Genomic DNA, 18,264 nt, shown 5'->3' with positions numbered 1-18,264 from the left:
AGGTTACTATGGGGCTCATTTTCGAAAGGGAAAAATATTCAAAAAGTGTCATAAAGCACCATTTGGACAGATTTCTTCTCAAAACATCCAAATTGGTATTTTTAAAACTTGTTTTGCAGATGTCTATATGTTTCGTCTGCAATGTGTCCAAATCACAAGGAAGCGTGTGGCGTTTCAAAGGAGGGATTAGCGTGTGCCTAACACTTGGATGTTTTACAGCTATAATGGAACAAAACCAAAAAGTCTAGGGCAAAATCTTCAGTGTTTTGGTCTAGACCTGTTTTTCTAATGATTAAGACACAAAATGGTGCCCTAAATGACCAGAAGACTACTGGAGGGATTCTGGGATGACATCCCCTTACTCCCCCTAGTGGTCACTGACCCCCTCCCACTCCCCAACAATGTGAATAAAAATAGTACTCATCAGCTTCTATGACAGTCTCAGATGTTATAGCCAGGTCCATTAGAGCAGCATCCAAGTCCCTGGAGTAGTCTAGTGGTGGGTGAAGTGCACTGTAGACAAGTGGACCTAGGCCCACACCCCCTCCTACCTGTTACACTTGTGGTGGAAGCTGTGAGCCCTCCAAAATGAACCAGAAATCCACTGTACCCACATATAGGTACCCCCTTCACACATAAGGGCTAGTGTAGTGTTGTACAGTTGGGCATAGTGGGTTTTTGGTGGGTTTTGGAGGGCTCAGCAGAAGAGATAAGGAAGCAACGGTGAGATGTGTACCTGGGAGCATTTATATGAAGTCCACAGCAGTGACCCCTAGGGCACCCCATTGCTCTCCTGGGATGTCTGGGTGACCAGTTTGCTAAAAATGCTGGCCACTCCTACATTCCAATAGCTCGATTTTGTGCGTTTTTAATTTGTGTGGGTTTTTTTTTTTTCAAAAATGGTCTATAAAGATAAACACACAAAGCACGAAACCTTGCTTGAAATGGTATTTAAAAAAAAAAAAAGATAGCCTTTTTCCAAAAATGGGAATATTCCTATTCGGATTTGGTTTAGCGTCCAAAGTCCAACTTAGATGCACTATCAAAAATGCCCCTCCACGTAACTTTGTGGTTCCTTGCCGCTATACACAGACAGAGTTTGACTCGTTTAAAGTAAAGGAGCATGACAGAATGTTCATAAGCAGTTGAGAGGAAGAAAATAACCACAGGTTTGAAAAAGGAACTAACAGCATGTTAAAACACTTCTGAACAGCACAGAGAGTTGCAGAAAAAAGAGAACGGCAACGGAAAAATTTATATTCTTTACACTATTGAGATAATAGAAGAAAAGTGACTTTAAAACTAACATACGGCTTGCTGGGACAAGCATACTGGCATTTCAACTGGAGATATAACAAACTCCAATATGTGGTTACTTATACAATGAGTACTCTGAACTGAAGACTGTCTATGTGTAGCAGCAAAGAACCACTAAGGGAAGGATAGTAAACAACAAACTCATTTAAGATCTGTACTGGAGAATTATCAGTAATATTGTGTGAATAGGATACCTCTGTATTTCTTCAGATAGTACATGGAAATTGAAGTGAACGGTATGAATGTGGAAGAATGCTAGAAGTGTGAAAGTTAGGGCAGTAGGAGAACTGGGCAGAATGTTTTGCAACATTATTGTGAAAAAGTTTTAAAAATTAATGTAAGAATTATTTTGATACTAATAAAGAAGAATTAATAGTCCATATTGTAGTTACTTTGAGAATATAGATTTTAAATGTAGTAACTAGAGTGAAAATGTGAAATCTCATTTGAGTAGGAGATGCATATTCATTGGGGAAATCCTGAAAACTTGACTGGTTACTGCTGAGTTAGCGCAAGAGCCCTTATCACCACCTCAATGGGTGGCGGTAAGGGCTCCCCGCCACATGGCCACCGGTAAGAGTTTTCTTACTGCATGGTCATGTGGCCTGGGGGCTTTTTTACCTGCTGCGATAAGAAGAGCCCTGGCGCACAGGAAAAATGGCCCCTGCTACCAGTGCAGGGTCCTTTTTCCCATAGCTTGGTAAAAGGACCCCTAAATTTGCTGACGACATTAAGTTATTCAAAGTTGTTAAATCACAAGAGGATTGTGAAAAATTACAAGAGGACCTTATGTGACTGGGAATCCAAATGGCAGATGACGTTTAATGTGAGCAAGTGCAAAGTGATGCATGTGGGAAAGAGGAACCCGAACTATAGCTACAAGGTTCAACATTACGAGTCACCGACCAGGAAAGGGATCTAAGCGTCATCGCTGATGATATGTTGAAACCCTGAGTGAGCGGTGGCGGTTAAGAAAGCAAACAGAATAGTAGGTATTATTAGGAAAGGAACAGAAAACAAAAATGAAGGTGTTATAATGTCTTTGTATTGCTCCATGGTGTGACCGCATCTCAAAAAAGGTACAGTGGAATTAGAAAAGGTACAGAGAAGGGCGACGAAAATGATAACGGGGATGGGACGACTTCCCTATGAGGAAAGGCTAAAGTGGCTAGGGCTCTTCAGTTTGGAGAAAGATGGCTGGAGGGGGGTGGGGGGGGGGGAATATGATAGAGGTCTATAAAATAATGAGTGGGGTGGAACGGGTAGACGTGAATCGTTTGTCTACTCTTTCCAAAAATACTAGGACTAGGGGGCATGCAATGAAGCTACAAAGTAGTAAATTTAAAATTAATCAGACAAATTAATTCTTCACTCAACGTGTAATTAAACTCTGGAATTAGTTGTCAGAGAATGTAGTAAAGGCTGTTAGCTTAGCGGGATTTTAAAAAGGTCTGGATGGCTTCCTAAAGGAAAAGTCTATAGACCATTATTAAATTGACTTGGGGAAAATCCACTGCTTATTTCTAGGATAAGCAGCATAAAATACATTGTACTGTTTTGGGATCTTGCCAGGTACTTGTAACCTGGATTGGCGACTGTTGGAAAGAGGATGCTAGGCTTGATGTACCTTCAGTCTGTCCCAGTATGGCAATACTTATATACTTATGTAGGTTTTGTTGGCATCATTTAGGGGTCCTTTTACAAAGGCGTGCTAACGTTTTTAGTGTGCACTAAATGCTAGAGACACCTATATATCAACACAGGTGTCTCTAGTGTTTAGGGCGCTAATCTTTAGCACGCACTAAAAATAGTAGTGTGTCTTTGTAAAAGACCCCTATAACTGATTGCATGGGTAACTTTTTGAGGTCTGCCAGGTCCTTATGATCTAGACTAGCCACCGCCAGAGACAGGTTGCTGGGCTCTATGGACCCTGGTCTAAACTCAGCATGGATTTATGTTCTTATTGAAAAAGACCTGTGTGCTTTAAAAATCCAGCAAAGTCTGCAAATCTATATGTGGAAGTACATATATGCTTAAATTTTGAAAATTATCCCAGGTAAAGTTCCTTTACACACTGACACCTACTATTTTTTTGCAAATCATTTTTCTGAATTGAAATATGTGCATACTTTTGAAATTCCAAAATTGTATGTGGTTGCACACCATGCCCCAAGGAATAGTCCCCCCCTACTGCATGCTGTAAATTCCACGATATGGCCCTACATGCATACTTTTACTAAAATTTCGGCTGAGTAATTTTATATACACTTTTCCACAGGCAATGCACGGTGTCATCCATATAAATGGCTTTTAAAATTGACTTTCCAATTTATGAAGAAAAACATGCCATTTTATTTCCCTGTACTGTAGTACTATCTTGGGGCCCTGTTTACTAAGCCGAGCTTCAAATATAGGAATATATGGGTGTCTTTAGCATTTAGCGCACCTTAGTAAGCAAGGCCCTTGGTGTCCCTTTCTAGGGCCTTGTTTACAAAGGCCCACTAGAGTTATTAGTGTGCGCTAACCATGTAGACACCCATAAGAATATTATGGGCATCTAGTCAGCGCGCACTAATTTTTAGTGTGGGCTGAAAATGCTAGAACGCCTTTGTAAACAGGGCCCTTAATAATGTATATCACTGGACTTGGACTTTTTCTGATGTTTGCAAAGATTTATGGTTAGCTCTTAACAGCAATGAAGAATAAATCACACTGGCTAACACTGGTTAAAAGCCACTGGTAACACACACATACACATTTATGCTCATATCTTGAAACACTGCTCAAAGAGATGCATCATGCACTGGTGTATCCCACCCTGTATTTTTAATTTTAAAAATCTTTCTATAGTTACCTTAAAACAGTTTTGAATTTCTAAGCAAATAACTAAGCACTTAATAGCAAGGTGACAGACAACATATAAATTAATTAAAGCTTTAGTTAAAGTACAAAAGCACTGGATGAAACAGTTAGCCAATGGAGACCAGCAGAAAAAAGCAAACGACAATGGGTTTCAAGTTAATGGAAGCTAAAATTGCAGTTTATGCTGCAGCAAAAGGCATACACGGGCAGACTGAAGCACACTCAATCTATAAGACCTACCACTGGTGCTGCCCGCGCCACTGCTAGCACTGGGTCCAGGTGATGACACCACTGTTCTGTAGGTTGGTGGAGGAGGGGGAGGAGGCGTAGCTCTCTGGCCCAACCCAAAATCTTTAGGAGATGCTGCTGATTCTAAGTTATCATCTCTAATGAGTGTCTGCTCAGAACTTTTCTTCTGAACCTCTTCTAAATTGAGTGGCGAAGGAATATTGCGAGAGCTTTCAGCAACTGGGGATTCACGTGCATTTTCTGATTCCACAGTTGGGGACTCAATTTTTTCCGTTGACGTCAACACTGGAGGTATATGTTCCGGGGTCTGATCAACAAAACGAACCCATTTTTCTTCTGAGTCAACATCAACTGACTTGGGAGATAATGCTGGACCAAAAATGGTGTCCAAGTCATTGATGGATGGCAGTATGTCACTTTTGACCTCTGTTGCTGTCCGTTCACTTCCTGTGGTCAAAGTAGTTGATTTAATCTTTAACATTGACTAGCACATCTAACATCATACCTAATGTGAATCTTTGAAATGAATTATGCAATTGCCATTATACTATAACATGATTTTCTTAGGTGTAAAAAGGAAAAAAAAAACTTACGCATTTATGGATATATGCACATCATGATTATAAAGTACATGTTAAAGAATCCTATCCATATTTGATCAAATTAAAACATGTTTACTGATAAATGAGCAATGTGATAGAAGTTATCTACTTAATGTATTAATATACTGCAGAGTGTGATTAACATATGTACTTTATATACTGAATGGAAGCAAAATATATTAGGGAATCTGATTTTCCAATTATACATAAGCAATAAATAAATATGTAAATAGTGACAACTAGATATGGGAGTTTTATTTTATAGTAGTTTTGTTAGACACAGAATGACAAAAAAAAATTTTTTAAGGGTCCTGTACATTATGGTCGACATATTTCACTCTGCCACACATCTGGAAACTGCATGCATTTTTGAACCCAACTTAATCTGAAAAAAAAGGTTTGGCTTAGTTTCTTTTTGAAAATTTACTGAACGTATGGGCCTTCTTTGTACCTAATTCTGCAGTTTAGGTTCTAGATCAGAAACAACATGTAAAGAATTTAAAATACAGTTCTATATACAGAGTTATATTTAGCCATTCCTCCACGGAAAACTTTCAAACCCAAGGATCTAGTTATCTAACTCCACTGATAGGTGCTTAGAATCCTTTAAAAATTGCCCTCACAATGATACATGCACACATATATAGTTATAGAAACTACTGTAAAGCAAACCTAGGATATATAACAGTGTGGATTTTTTTTAACAGCATACTGCCATGTTACATCTCCTGTCTATAGATTTATGATTTAAATTTATATATGTGGGCCTCAAGACAAAACAAAAAATAAAGCCAAAAGGTAGGGATGGACCAACAGGCTTACTGTGAGAAAACAAAATGAAAAACCACTACAAAGTATTGAAAATAGCCAATGTTTATTGTTAAAAAACAAAAAAAGGAGGGATAGACCTGCAAAGGTCTATGTAAGCTCCTAACATTGCAAATGTTCAAAGAAAGACTCAACGTGGAGCCATGTTTTGCCATAATCACCTGCATCAAGAGTCACAAACATCTAAATGTCTGAGCATGTCTAAAAACAGCAAAAGATCTGTGCAGGAAAACACAAGTAGCAGCTGATAAACAGAAACCATCTGTTTTTTTTGGATTGTTCTTTCGCTGTTTTTAGACACGCTCAGGCATTTAGATGTTTGTGACTCCAGATACAGGTGATTACGCAGAAACACAGCTCCATGTTGACTCCTTCTTTTTGAACATTTGCAATTTTAGGAGCTTACATAGGAAGGATCTTGGAGATTATTCCTCCCCTTTTTTTTTTAATACAATAAATATTAACTGTTTTCAATATTTTGTAATGATTTTTTATTTTGTTTCCTCACAATACGCCTGTTGGTCATCCCTACTTTATGGTTTTATATTTGTTCAATGGAGATTGTTTCTTCTTCATTTTGGTCTTTCTTTCTTTTTTAACAAGATAAAACTATAGTTCATGCTTTTATGCAATATTATGTGCAATGTAACCTTTAATGGTGTAGAGGATGTACAAAATTATGACTACTAATGACTCTGTTGCGGGACTAAGCTGAAACAGAAATTCATCAATTGTACGGTTCCAGTGTCACAAAGTAAAAAAGGATGGGGAGGTAAAATGATAGGTTACATGGTCTGATGTAACAAAAGACACAAATTCATATACCAAAATAACAATATGAAATTATACGCTCACCCTGCTTCCTGATGTCCTTTACTCTTAGGAAAGAAAAGATGAAAATCTCAATACAAAACAGATTTGGAGGGGGAAGTTCTCAACATGGGCTAATGTTTGTTATTTTACTGTTAATCTCAGTTATTAGTCAGTAACTAGGCCTCATTGCATAAAATGGGACCTGTGCTAAAATAGCAGAAGTTAGTGGTAAAATAACATCTTAAATGGTAGCCCATATTGTTCTTTTAACTTGCATTTAGGGTTGTAGCTATCATTAGTATCCCACTGTTTTTGAGGCATTGTTAGTTGTGTTAAAAAAAGACTAGAGGTTCAGCTCAATGCAATGTATACTGCCATGTGGCAGGGCATAGCTACGGGTGGGCCTGAGTGGGCCTAGGCCCACCCAGTCTCAGCTCAGGTCCACCCTGTCTCAGCCTCTGCACCAATCAGGGGCTTTATTTATTTATCTATTTGTTACATTTGTATCCCACATTTTCCCACCTATTTGTAGGCTCAATGTGGCTTACATAGTACCGGAGAGGCGTTTGCAGACTCCGGTGTAAACAAATACAAACTGGTAACCCTGCACATATGCACAGCCACAGAGCTCCTTGTTTCCTGCTGTTCCGGCTGCCCTGGAATCAGGAGTTTGGCTTTGGTGGGGGGAGGGGGGACACCTCCACACCAAGCTTACCTCTGCCACAAGCTTACATTTGCCAAGTCTGCTCTGCTTCAAGTTCCCCGTGGATGCTGCTGCTCTATTGCACGCAGCAATTTAGCTTCTGCTGTTGCCTCCCGCTTTCCAGCAAAATCAGCCCAGGAAGTTGTTCTGGAGCTCCAAATAAAAAACTTCCCAGGCCAATTTTGCTGCAGAGTGGGAGTGGTATGGTACCTGGTGTGAGGGGGCAGGAGCAGAGGCTAGAAGTGCTGGTAGCGGCATTCTCCCCCACCCCCCACTCAAGCCTACTTTCCCCCACGGCCTCTTCTTTAGCACACCGATTCAGGGCCTCATTGGGAGCACTGCAGTAGACTTCTGCAGGGAAGCGCTGCCAAGATATAAAAATACAAAAAAAAAAATAAGTTTTTCTGTGTAAGGTTGAATTGCTCTGGGGTGGGGGGGGGGGGGGGGGGGGGAGTTGAGTGGGGGAAGGCTTTGCACTGGTCTGGTTAAACAAAACAGTTTTATGTATAATGCTGATGGGTTCTGCATTGCCCAGATTAAAAAAGAAAGTTTTATAATTTCATGTTGGTGGGCTTCTGGATAGGGGTGGGTTCTGCAGTGCCCAGGTTTAAAAAAAAGTTTTATATTTCATGCTGACGTGTTTCTAATTGGGGGAGGGGGATTGGGAAGGGCTGATGCCAGACTACGGGGGATGGGGTAGGGCAGAGCAGATGCTGGGCTACAGGGAGTGGTGGGGGTAGCGAAGGGAAAGGCTTATGCCAGGCTACAGGGAGGGATGGGGCAGGGAGTAGGGTAGGGAAGGGTAGTGCTGATGTTGAGTTATAGGGAGGGATGGGGGGTAGGGGTAGGGAAGGGAAGGACACTGTTTATGCCAGGCTATAGGACAATTTCTAATTTTTGGTCATTTATTCTGTAATTGGTAGGGATTGTCTGTGTTTTTCATGTTACCAAGGTGAGAGATTCTTTTGGCATGTGGTTTTATGTGGTGATCTATATCAGTCTGAATTGTCTGGCTTTTCCAACGGGATGCGTATTGCTGTTATGTATATATTCACTGCTTCCTTTTTAAAGCACTAAACCTTAACGACCCTCTAACAACCCTTTAACGAAGGAAATTCCTAACCGTTGCATGCATTATAGGCTTTTTTCCTACGAAGCAAGCAGCTAACGAAAACGGAATGCAAAGGAGAAACTACCATTGAAATGTGGTATGCACTAACCATACCGATGATTGTAACAAATCATTTACCATCAGAAATTTTACGTGCGTTCAGACCTGTCGTTAAGGCCTGAGCTATCATCTCCCCGCTGACCCCTGCACCATAAAAATCCAAGCCACCATGTTTAAAAAGAAAAGTGAGAAACAAACACAAACATGTGGCTCTCCGCTTTCCCCTGCATCATTACAAAACAAAACATACTGCTTCTCCCTGCAGCTTAAAAATCCTGTCTCTCCCCTTCTCCCACAGCTTTGAAAATTAACACTCTCTGCTATCCCCTAAAGCCAATTTTCCCAGTACTGTAAACAAGCTGCAAAGAGGTCTTTTGTTACAAAAGGGGATTTACGAGGGTCGTTCTTTTTAGAGTTATCTTCAACTGCACTCATCTGCTAGATCAGACAGCTAAAAGGCTTGCAGGTCGGGATCCCCCCTCGCACACCCCAGTCTGACGTAAGCAACCTACGTAGGTTTAATACGTTTGTGGCTGCTCTGCGCATGCTTAAGGGGCAAATTAACGACGGGGATTACGAACGCTTGATACATTGTACTTTTCAATACCGCACCGAACATTTCTGAGCTGTTTTCTTTGTGCATTCTTCGTTGTTTCAAATTCGTTAAGCACTTTTACGATTTAGATTTTTTAACGTTTGGTTGATGCATCTAGCCCTGAGTTGAGTCTTGATATCATTTTATAGATCCTTATGGACTATACATTGTTTTAGTTGACCTTTGTTTTTGATATTTTTAATAAATATCCATTGGTTGGCACTTCCTTGGCTGTTGTTTATGTTGATGCAGGACAGCTGTTGGGCAGACTATTTACTCAGAAATCCATCATCAAGTGAACTTTAAGGCATTATTTAGCAGCATCCCAAGAAACACTGCTCATACCTGTATATACCCCCCCCCCCCCCCCGGATATTTAACGTTATTTAACCAGTCAGCAACGGCCACTGACCTCTTAAAGAGCATTTAACTGGCTAACTGCAAATATTCAGTGGAAGACAGCCAGTTATTTCCGCTGAATATTTGTGGCTAGTACATAGCGGCTAATCGGCTATATTCCCCTTTAGTGCCGATGGTCAGCGCTAAGTTAAGCAGTTAAATAGTACCGCATAAATAGCAGTCCTATCTTTAACCGCTAGGAACTTAACCAGTTAGCGTTGAATATCTGTTAACCGGTTTAAGTTTCAGCAGCCAAAAATGAAACCAGAAATTCAATGCTGATTGCTTAATATGGCGCAGCATTGAATTTCTGGGTTCAGCACTGGTAGCAGGCTTTAATTGCACAGCCTGCCAGCGGATGAATATCAACCCCATGGTGCCCACCCATATTAGCTTTGGCCCACCCAAAATGTCATGTCTGGCTATGCCACTGCCCTGTGGAAAGACATGCATTTGATTCCTGGCTCAGGCCTTCTACTCCACAAGTTTGCTGGAGCAGGACATGCTGCAGATGTACAGTTCACAATCATTGTACAACGGCAACACTTAGCAGCCAAATCTTGGGACCAGGGCTGCAGGGCTCTGGAAGGAGCCCTGGTGCATCATCAACTCCTGAGGAGTCTCACTATAATGATGGTGGTTGGGAGGGGATATCAAACAGGAAGGAAAAAAAAAATCTCCATGAAGTTGTGAATGAAGGTTCCAGAAGCTAGTTCCTAGCCCCGATTCTGACTGAGCTGGAAGCCCAATGGAGCAGAAAGAAACTGCCAGGCCAAAAATGAATAATTAAATACAAACATATTTTTCTTTCAGTTGCAGAAGATTTTCTCTTTAAAGGCAGGAGTCATCCAGGATTTACATTGCCTCTGCTATTTTTATGCAGAAGCCTTCTCATCCAGAAAAAATATATATATATTCTTTGAGGGAAGCTTCTTTTAAAGTTCCTATCTCTCACAATGGTTAACAGCCTACAGGACACTAATTATAGGACACTAATGGGAAATAACAGAAATTTTAATACAAGTTCTTCTTCCTCTTTGAAAGAGACAAGCTAAAGTAGAGAATAAACTTGTAAAATCAAGTACATAAGTACAGTTTTCAATCTGCAGTCACCTAGTGGGAGTTTATGCAGCAAGAAGGGAATGAGCTATGAGACAGTCGAATCTGGCAAATTGGTTATCTATTATTACATTTCAGAAGCATTCGGTATTTTAGTAACAGACAGAAAACAACCTGTTGTAATAAACCTTGCATTAGAAACTCAAATTGTATGCTTATAACAGAAAAAATTTAATCTAAAAATTCAATATTGATCACAGGATGGTTTGCATCTACAAGAAACACTAAAATAAAAAAGAAGGGCCAATGTTACATAAAGTGCATGGGATCTACCTTTACTCACACACTGCGGTATTACACAGAACTAATCACTGTGCCCTTGCATATTCCATGCAATATCACGCTTCCCTACCTAGTCCAACTGTTAAGGGAGAATCAGTTCTAGGTGGTGTTGCTGGAACATTCTTAGGTGGAAGTGGAGGAGGACCTGCAGAGACATGACAAAAAGGTAAAGTAACTTAATTAGTAAACGCAATGAACCCTATTTTCAAGGCTTTTGCCACCAATGCAAAATTGGAGATTTTTTTTTAACCTAAGCCCTTTTGAACTATAATTAAATTAAATTCAATTTTTTTTAAAAATAAGAGTGCTAGATTCATGTTTTTTTAAATACCAGTGACCCAGTTCAGCAGAGTAACAAGATTACGGGCCCTGTTTACTAAGCCATGTTTTAGGCACACTAGCATTTTTAGAACGCGCTAAAATTTAGCACATGCTAACACTAGAGATATCCATAGGAATATATGGGTGTCTAGTATTTAGCGTTCGTTAGTTTTAGCGCATGCTAAAAATGTTAGCGCACCTTTGTAAACAGGGTCTTAAGGAAAATAAAAGAATTTTACATTCATGATTCCACAAATATTGATGGTTGCAAACAGTGGTGAGGAAGGGATTACTAGTATTTCAGGGAGCCTCTACAGTAAAATTGCAGAAAACACATTTCCTGTTCCTGCCCACACCTTTTAGAATTCTACACCCTGACAGTATGAGGCATTGTTTGAATTATTTGTGATTTAGGAATATGGTGAAAATATGGCTTTTCTTACAAGCACATCACTATTGTTAAAACAATTTCAGGAAATATTGAGGGGGGTGATGTTGATGGGGCTGAGTTTGGGAAGAAATGGAATTATGTCCCATATTAAAAAGTAACTGCCCTAAACCTAATAACTGGTTGCACCACTTTTAGTAGTAATAATTGCAACCAAACACTTCCTATAGCTTGATATCAGTCTTTCATAATACCATTGAGAAAACTAAACAGATAAACATTAAAATACAACAAATTCATATAAAACTCCACATCATAACACATCAAATCTCCTCTGCCTGCCCCTATGGTGACTCATTTCATTCCTGTCACAAGCTTAAATAACCTCCCCCCCCCCCCCCGTGCCTACCTGCTACTTTAAATTTTACATTAAATGATAAGCTCTAACACCACAAATATACCCTTACCAACCAACCAATCTCATCCTGTATCAACCCCAAATGCCATTATCCCACTCTTTCTTGCAGAGCTTCTTTTTAGGTCCTACCAGAGCATCTCTGTTGGGTTCAAGTCAGAACTTTGACTAGGCCAATTCAAAATGTTAATTTTGGTTCTCCTGAGCCATTCACATGTAGACTTGTTTTAGTATTTTGGATCATTGTCTTGCTGCATAACCCAATCATGCCTCAGCTTCAGCTCATGGACAGAAGACCAGACATTCTCCTTAAGAATATTAAGGTACACTGCAGAATTCATTTTTCTTCAATAAAGACAAGTTTTCTAGATCCTGAGGCAGCAAAACATCCCCACATCAACTGTGAAATGATGTATTTGCTTTATGTCAGACATAATGGGACCGTGTCACCCGAAGAGTTCGACTCTTGACTTGTCTGTCAATAGAGCAATATCCCAGAAAGTTTGGGGATCATCTATAGTTTTTGTTTTTTTGCAAATGTGAGATGGCCATTGATGCTACTCTTGGGTAACAGTGGTTTCCAGCTTGTTACTCTCCCATGAATCCCATTTTTGCCCAGCCTTTCTTATTGTGAGCACTGAACTTAGCTGAGGCTAGAAAGGTCTGCAGTTCTTTGGATGTTCTTCTAGGATGTTTTGTGACTTCCTGGATGAGTTGTTGCTGAACCCTTTGAGTAATTTTGGCAAGCTGGCCTCTCTTAGGAAGATTCGCCACTGTTTTCTCCATTTGAAGATAATGGCTCTCACTGTGGCTCAGTGGAGTCCCAGAGTTTTAGAAATGGCTTTGTAATACTTTCCAGACTAATATATTTCAGCAATTTTTTCTCATACCTTCTGGAATGTCCTCTGATCGTAGCATAGCGCCAGTAGTGTCTCCTGACAGAAATATTTGGAGTGGCAACAGGGGGGCAAGTTAGGTATGTGAGGGGGCAAGTCAAAGCAACATTTCCATACATAAACTCCTTTTCCCTTCCACTTTTAAATTAGCAATCTTCTATTCATAAAAGAAACCCTCCCCTCCAGCCTGTTTAAACTACCCAGTAAAACCATCATTAAAATCGACAGCATCATTCAAGAAATTCTTCTATGTGGGCATGAAGTTTGGATTCTCTACAGGATTGGTCAGAATCTTAATATAAACCTTGAAGCTCCAGTTCTGTATCACAAACTCCATATTCCTCAACAAAGAATCAACCCCTTTACAACTGGCCAAACAAAAAATATTCAAATTATGATAATCAATTCAGGAACAACATACACTCCCTTCCATTGCCAGATACTTTGTTTAAAGTAGATGAGTTTCTGTTTGTGTAGTAACTCTATCGCAGTGCTTCTAAACCCAGTCCTTGGGGCACACCCAGTCAGTCGGGTTTTCGGGATATCTACAACAAAGATGCATGAGATAGGTCTGTATACCAAGGTGGCATTGTATGAAAATCTTTCTCATTCATATTGATCGTGGATATCCTCAAAACCCAATTGCCTGTGTGTACCTTTTTCAAACAGGCCAGATACTTTGAAAAATAACACAAAACCCTTCAAAAAGGCACTTATAATCTATATAGGAAACTTACCAAACTATATTAGCCCTAGCCCACCAATATACTTGCTACTGGGAAACTGGAACAAGATGGATTGTTACAGATTCCTACATAGACACTACATGCCAGCATTGTGATTTTATTTTTCTAATCATTTTGTTCCCAAATCTCTGGTTCTGCTTTCCTCTGTCTGTGCTCTTAATACTGTATCCAGGGCCTCCTTTCCATTTGCTCTATTTCTTTCCTACTATTACTACTATTTAGCATTTCTATAGCGCTACAAGGCATACACAGCGCTGCACAAACATAGAAGAAAGACAGTCCCTGCTCAAAGAGCTTACAATCTAATACTCCTTTTTTCTTCACTTCCTTCCTTGTGTGTTTGGAATTCATCTTTCACATTCATTTTTCTTCAATTTTTCTGCCAGCTTCTCAAATCTATCTAGCTTTTTCTCTTCCTTTCCCTTCATGTACAGCCTGTCTCCCCTCTTCCCTATATATGCAGCATATTTCCCTTCTTCCCTCCATAGGCAACCTTTCATCTCTCCCTTCCATTCCACCCATGTGCATTTTCCCTCTCCCTTCCCTGCCCTCCTATCCAAGTGCAGCATTTCCCCTTTTCCCTTCCCTCCTATCCAAGTGCAGCATCCCCCCTCTCCCTTCCCTTCATGTGCAGCATTTCCTCATCTACCTTCCCTTCCATTGATGTATACTTCCCCCCCTCTCTTCCATTCGATTCATATGTAGCCTTTCCCTCTCTCCTTGCCCGTGCAGCCTTTCCCCCTGCTTCCCCTAACAACCATCTGTGCCTACAAGCTGAGAAGACCAGAGATCCAGAGAGTCAGGTACAGAGTCCGGTATCTGACATCTCCATAACTGGTCTCTATTTCTGCTTCTCAGCTAGCCCCAGTGATAACTGTTGTGACCAGTCTCAAATGGAAATGCTGCAGGTCTGCTGCCATATGTTCTATTTGCTACATAATTTCCAAGTGACATATTTGCAGGGTTTTATGTTACTTTATAATATCTGGCAGTAGACGGATTTTGTGCTGCTGTTACTAAGGTGACACCAGAATTTGAAAACATGTTTTGTATGATAAGCTGTATGTCTCTAAAATGGATAAAAGTTTTATGATGTTGACCGTAAGTTTATTGTGAATTTTTACTACTAGTCAACCCCACATGGAAAAAACTGTACGCAACACATCAGTCCAAGATTTCTTACTGATAAAGTAAAGATTGAAACTTCTTCTTCTTCAAAAAAAAAAATTTAACAAGTTTAATTTTAACAATAGTTTATAAAACAAGTAAATTCTGTTTAAGAATATTTTATATTTCTTTTGATTCATTTTCAACAATGAAATATATAGGTTTTTGTATTGTTGTTGTAGGTTAGCTGTGAATTTTAGTGTTCAGTGTGTCACACACATGAAAACTGTCAGGTGTGTCACAACAGAAGAAAGGCTGAGAACCACTGCTCTAGTTTCTATGTACATATTTATTTACTTACTACGATGTATAGATCACCTCTAATCAGAGATCTAGAGGTGATGAACAACAAATACAAATAAAATTCCATGACATGACAACATTAGTAAATAACCCACAATATCAATAAAACAATTCCCCAAAATGAAAAATCATGTGGTAAAATACAAGGTAGGAGAAGAAATAAAAACACAAATTAAAATGCCAACAAATACAACAAAAACCACTTCACAAACATACCCTCACTAACCTGCTTATCTCATCCTGTGTGAGCCCCTGCTTCATAACAGGTGCAAATTTGGCACTTTACATCACCTGAAGGGATTTCAAAATAAAATTCTCTAGCGCTCACCCTGCTCCCCATCCCTTTGCAGTATGGGTATTTTTACCTGAAGAGAGGGAGAGTAATTTCAACCAATGATTTTACCCAACAAATTACTTACGGGCCCTTTTACTAAGCCGAGTGGGCGCCTACACATGCCTAACACGCGCCAATTCAAAACTACTGCCTGGCTACCGCGTGGCCCAGGCGGTAACTTCATTTTTTACGTGCACCCACTACGCGCCCCAGAAAATTTCCGGCATGCGGCGCTAACCAGGCGGTAATTGCCATTGTACGCGCAATGACAATTACCATCTGGTTAACGTGTGAGACCTTAATGCTAAGTCAATGGGTGGCGGTAAGGTCTCAGACCCAAAATGGACATGTGCCAATTTTCATTTAGCTGCACGTCCATTTTCAGCCAAAAAAAAAAAGGCCTTTTTTGCAGGCATGCTGAAAAATGGATCTGTGCGCATCCAATACACACGTCTACAACAGCGCAGGCCATTTTTTGGCGCACTTTAAAGGACCCCTTAGTTACCTGGGTAAAATCATTTCAAATATTGCCCTCACAGATTCTCCTTTTCTCAAAACAAAAAAAACCCCCAAAACCCAGACTAGATGTTCTGGGAGGTCTCTGAATGAAGAGATTACAACCATGTTCTGCTGTCACTATCTGCAGATTATAAAACAGCAACCAGATTAAATCAGACATCTCAAGGTATATAATTTTAAAATATTGTGACTAAGAAAACTTCTTTGAAAATAGAGTTCTTATTTCAATGTTTTGACAGCCAACTTACTTCCAGCTGGAAAAGATGTGGGTAGTTTTGGAGAGTCAAGACTTGAACCAGCTTGTTCAGCAAGTCCCCATATCTCTGGCTGATCTAAAGAAACTTAAAATATTGAGAAATCCATAACACAGGGCACATACAAAGGAAAGCTGATAGAGAAAACAGACTTCATTCACATTTAATACTACTGTCTTTCCCCAGTATTGATTACTAAGGGAGTCTACTGGGGTAATTCCTAACATTTTTGAGTATCTATTCAGCTTCATACAAAATAATTTTAAAAGAGAAAGAGAACAGACCAATGGCCCAGAAATAGCAGTCTATGTTGACCTGTGGGAGACAAGCCTGCTTATAATCGAAAGAGAAAAACGCCTATATTCCGACCTAAATCGGGACATGGACGTCTTTCTCACGCGGGTGCCCAAATTGGTATAATCGAAAGCCGATTTTGGGCGTTTCCAACTGCAATCCGTTGCGGGAACGAATAAAGTTGATGGGGGCGTGTCGGAGGCGTGGTGAAGGTGGGACTGAGGCGTGGTTATCAGCTGAGCAGAGATGTGCGTGCTCGGCCGATAATGGAAAAAAGAAAGGCGTTTTCAGAGAGAATTTAGGTCACTTTTGTTGGACCCGTTTTTTTCACGAACAGGTCCCAAAAAAGTGCCCTAAATGACCAGATGACCACCGGAGGGAACCAGGGATGACCTTCCCTGACTCCCCCAGTGGTCACTAACCCCCTCCCACCAAAAAAAAATGAACGTTAAACACTTTTTTTCCAACTTGTAAGCCAGCCTCAAATGTCATCCCCAGCTCCATGACAGCAGTATGCAGGTCCCCGAAGTAATTTTAGTTTAGTTGGTGCTGCGCAGGACCCATGCAGAGAGGAAAAATCGGAAGAAAAAAAAAAAAACAAGCAAGTGCAGTCAGGGACGTCTAAATTACCACGATAGTAAAAGGGGGAATCAAACCAGCAACCTTCTAATTACAAGCTCAGTGCTCTAGCCAGTGAACCACATTATTCAGGTGCTTAGATATCCTTCCCTTTCCATTAAGTCCCTCAAAGTTTCTGTCAGCCAATCACAGCTGTTTAGCTGACACCGATGTCAGCTAAATGAGCTGTGATTGGCTGACAGAAACTTGGAGGGACTTAATGGAACGGGAAGGACATCTAAGCAGTGGTGCACTGGCTAGAGCACTGAGCTTGTAATCAGAAAGTTGCTGGTTTGATTCCCCCTTTTACTATCTTTTAATTTGGACGTCCCTGACTGCACTTGCTTGCTTGTTTTTTTTTTCTTCCAATTTTTCCTCTCTGCATGGGTCCCGCGCAGCACCAACTAAACTAAAATTGCTCTGGGGACCTGCATACTGCTGTCTTGGAGCTAGGTATGATATTTGAAGCTGGCATAGAGGCATCTCAGGGGGACCAGTGCACTACGAATGCTGGCCCCTCCCACGACCAAATGCCTTGGATTTGGTCGTTTTTGAGCTGGGACGCTTCGGTTTCGATTATCGCTAAAAAACAAAAACACCCAGCTCAAAAAAACGCCCTAATCCAATGTATTAAAAAAAAAAAAGATGGACGTCCATTTTTTTCGAAAATACAGTTCGGCCTGCCCCTTCACAGACCCGTTCTCAGAGATGGACGTTCTTACACATAGGCGTTCGCATTTGATTATGCCCCTCAAGGTATCAATTACAGGACTCTACTTCTGCTCTTTGGCCCAGAAGAGGCTGGTGATATTGCTGAGTAAGTGATAAGAGCTCTTGTAAGGGAGTCCAGCTGTCATACAACAGTGACACCTACTGATCAGGCTCAGAGAGAATGGGTACTAAATTGTGAAGGGAACTACAGCGTGGAGAAGTAACTTAATGGTTAGAGTAGTGTTCAGAGAACCAGAACAGTAAGGGTTCAAGTCCCAAGATGCTCCCTATGACCTTGCACAAGCCACTTCACCCTCCATTGATTCTTATCCAAACTGTGGGATTCATCTTAGTGAAT

General features: G+C 40.5%; 1 protein-coding gene across 8 annotated transcripts in view; it reads right to left on the bottom strand.

Annotated features, from left to right (window-relative positions):
• SGIP1 (SH3GL interacting endocytic adaptor 1) overlaps positions 1-18,264 on the bottom strand; it is a 247,057-nt gene that overhangs the window by 63,586 nt on the left and 165,207 nt on the right. For 4 of the 8 annotated variants that reach the window (XM_030207465.1, XM_030207467.1, XM_030207466.1 and 1 more), the window contains 2 exons: positions 16,278-16,370; positions 11,011-11,085 (listed from right to left, as the gene is read on the bottom strand). In XM_030207465.1, the coding sequence (XP_030063325.1) occupies positions 11,011-11,085; positions 16,278-16,370 (168 nt within the window). Of the gene's footprint in view, positions 1-4,419; positions 4,876-11,010; positions 11,086-16,277; positions 16,371-18,264 lie in introns of all 8 variants that reach the window. The other 4 variants (XM_030207461.1, XM_030207464.1, XM_030207463.1 and 1 more) reach the window with 2 other exon arrangements.

Source organism: Microcaecilia unicolor, chromosome 6 (genome assembly GCF_901765095.1).
Source record: "Microcaecilia unicolor chromosome 6, aMicUni1.1, whole genome shotgun sequence".
NCBI classification, from domain to species: Eukaryota; Metazoa; Chordata; class Amphibia; order Gymnophiona; family Siphonopidae; genus Microcaecilia; species Microcaecilia unicolor.
Note: the sequence above shows the minus strand (reverse complement) of the source record. Positions and strands in the feature narration are given on the sequence as shown.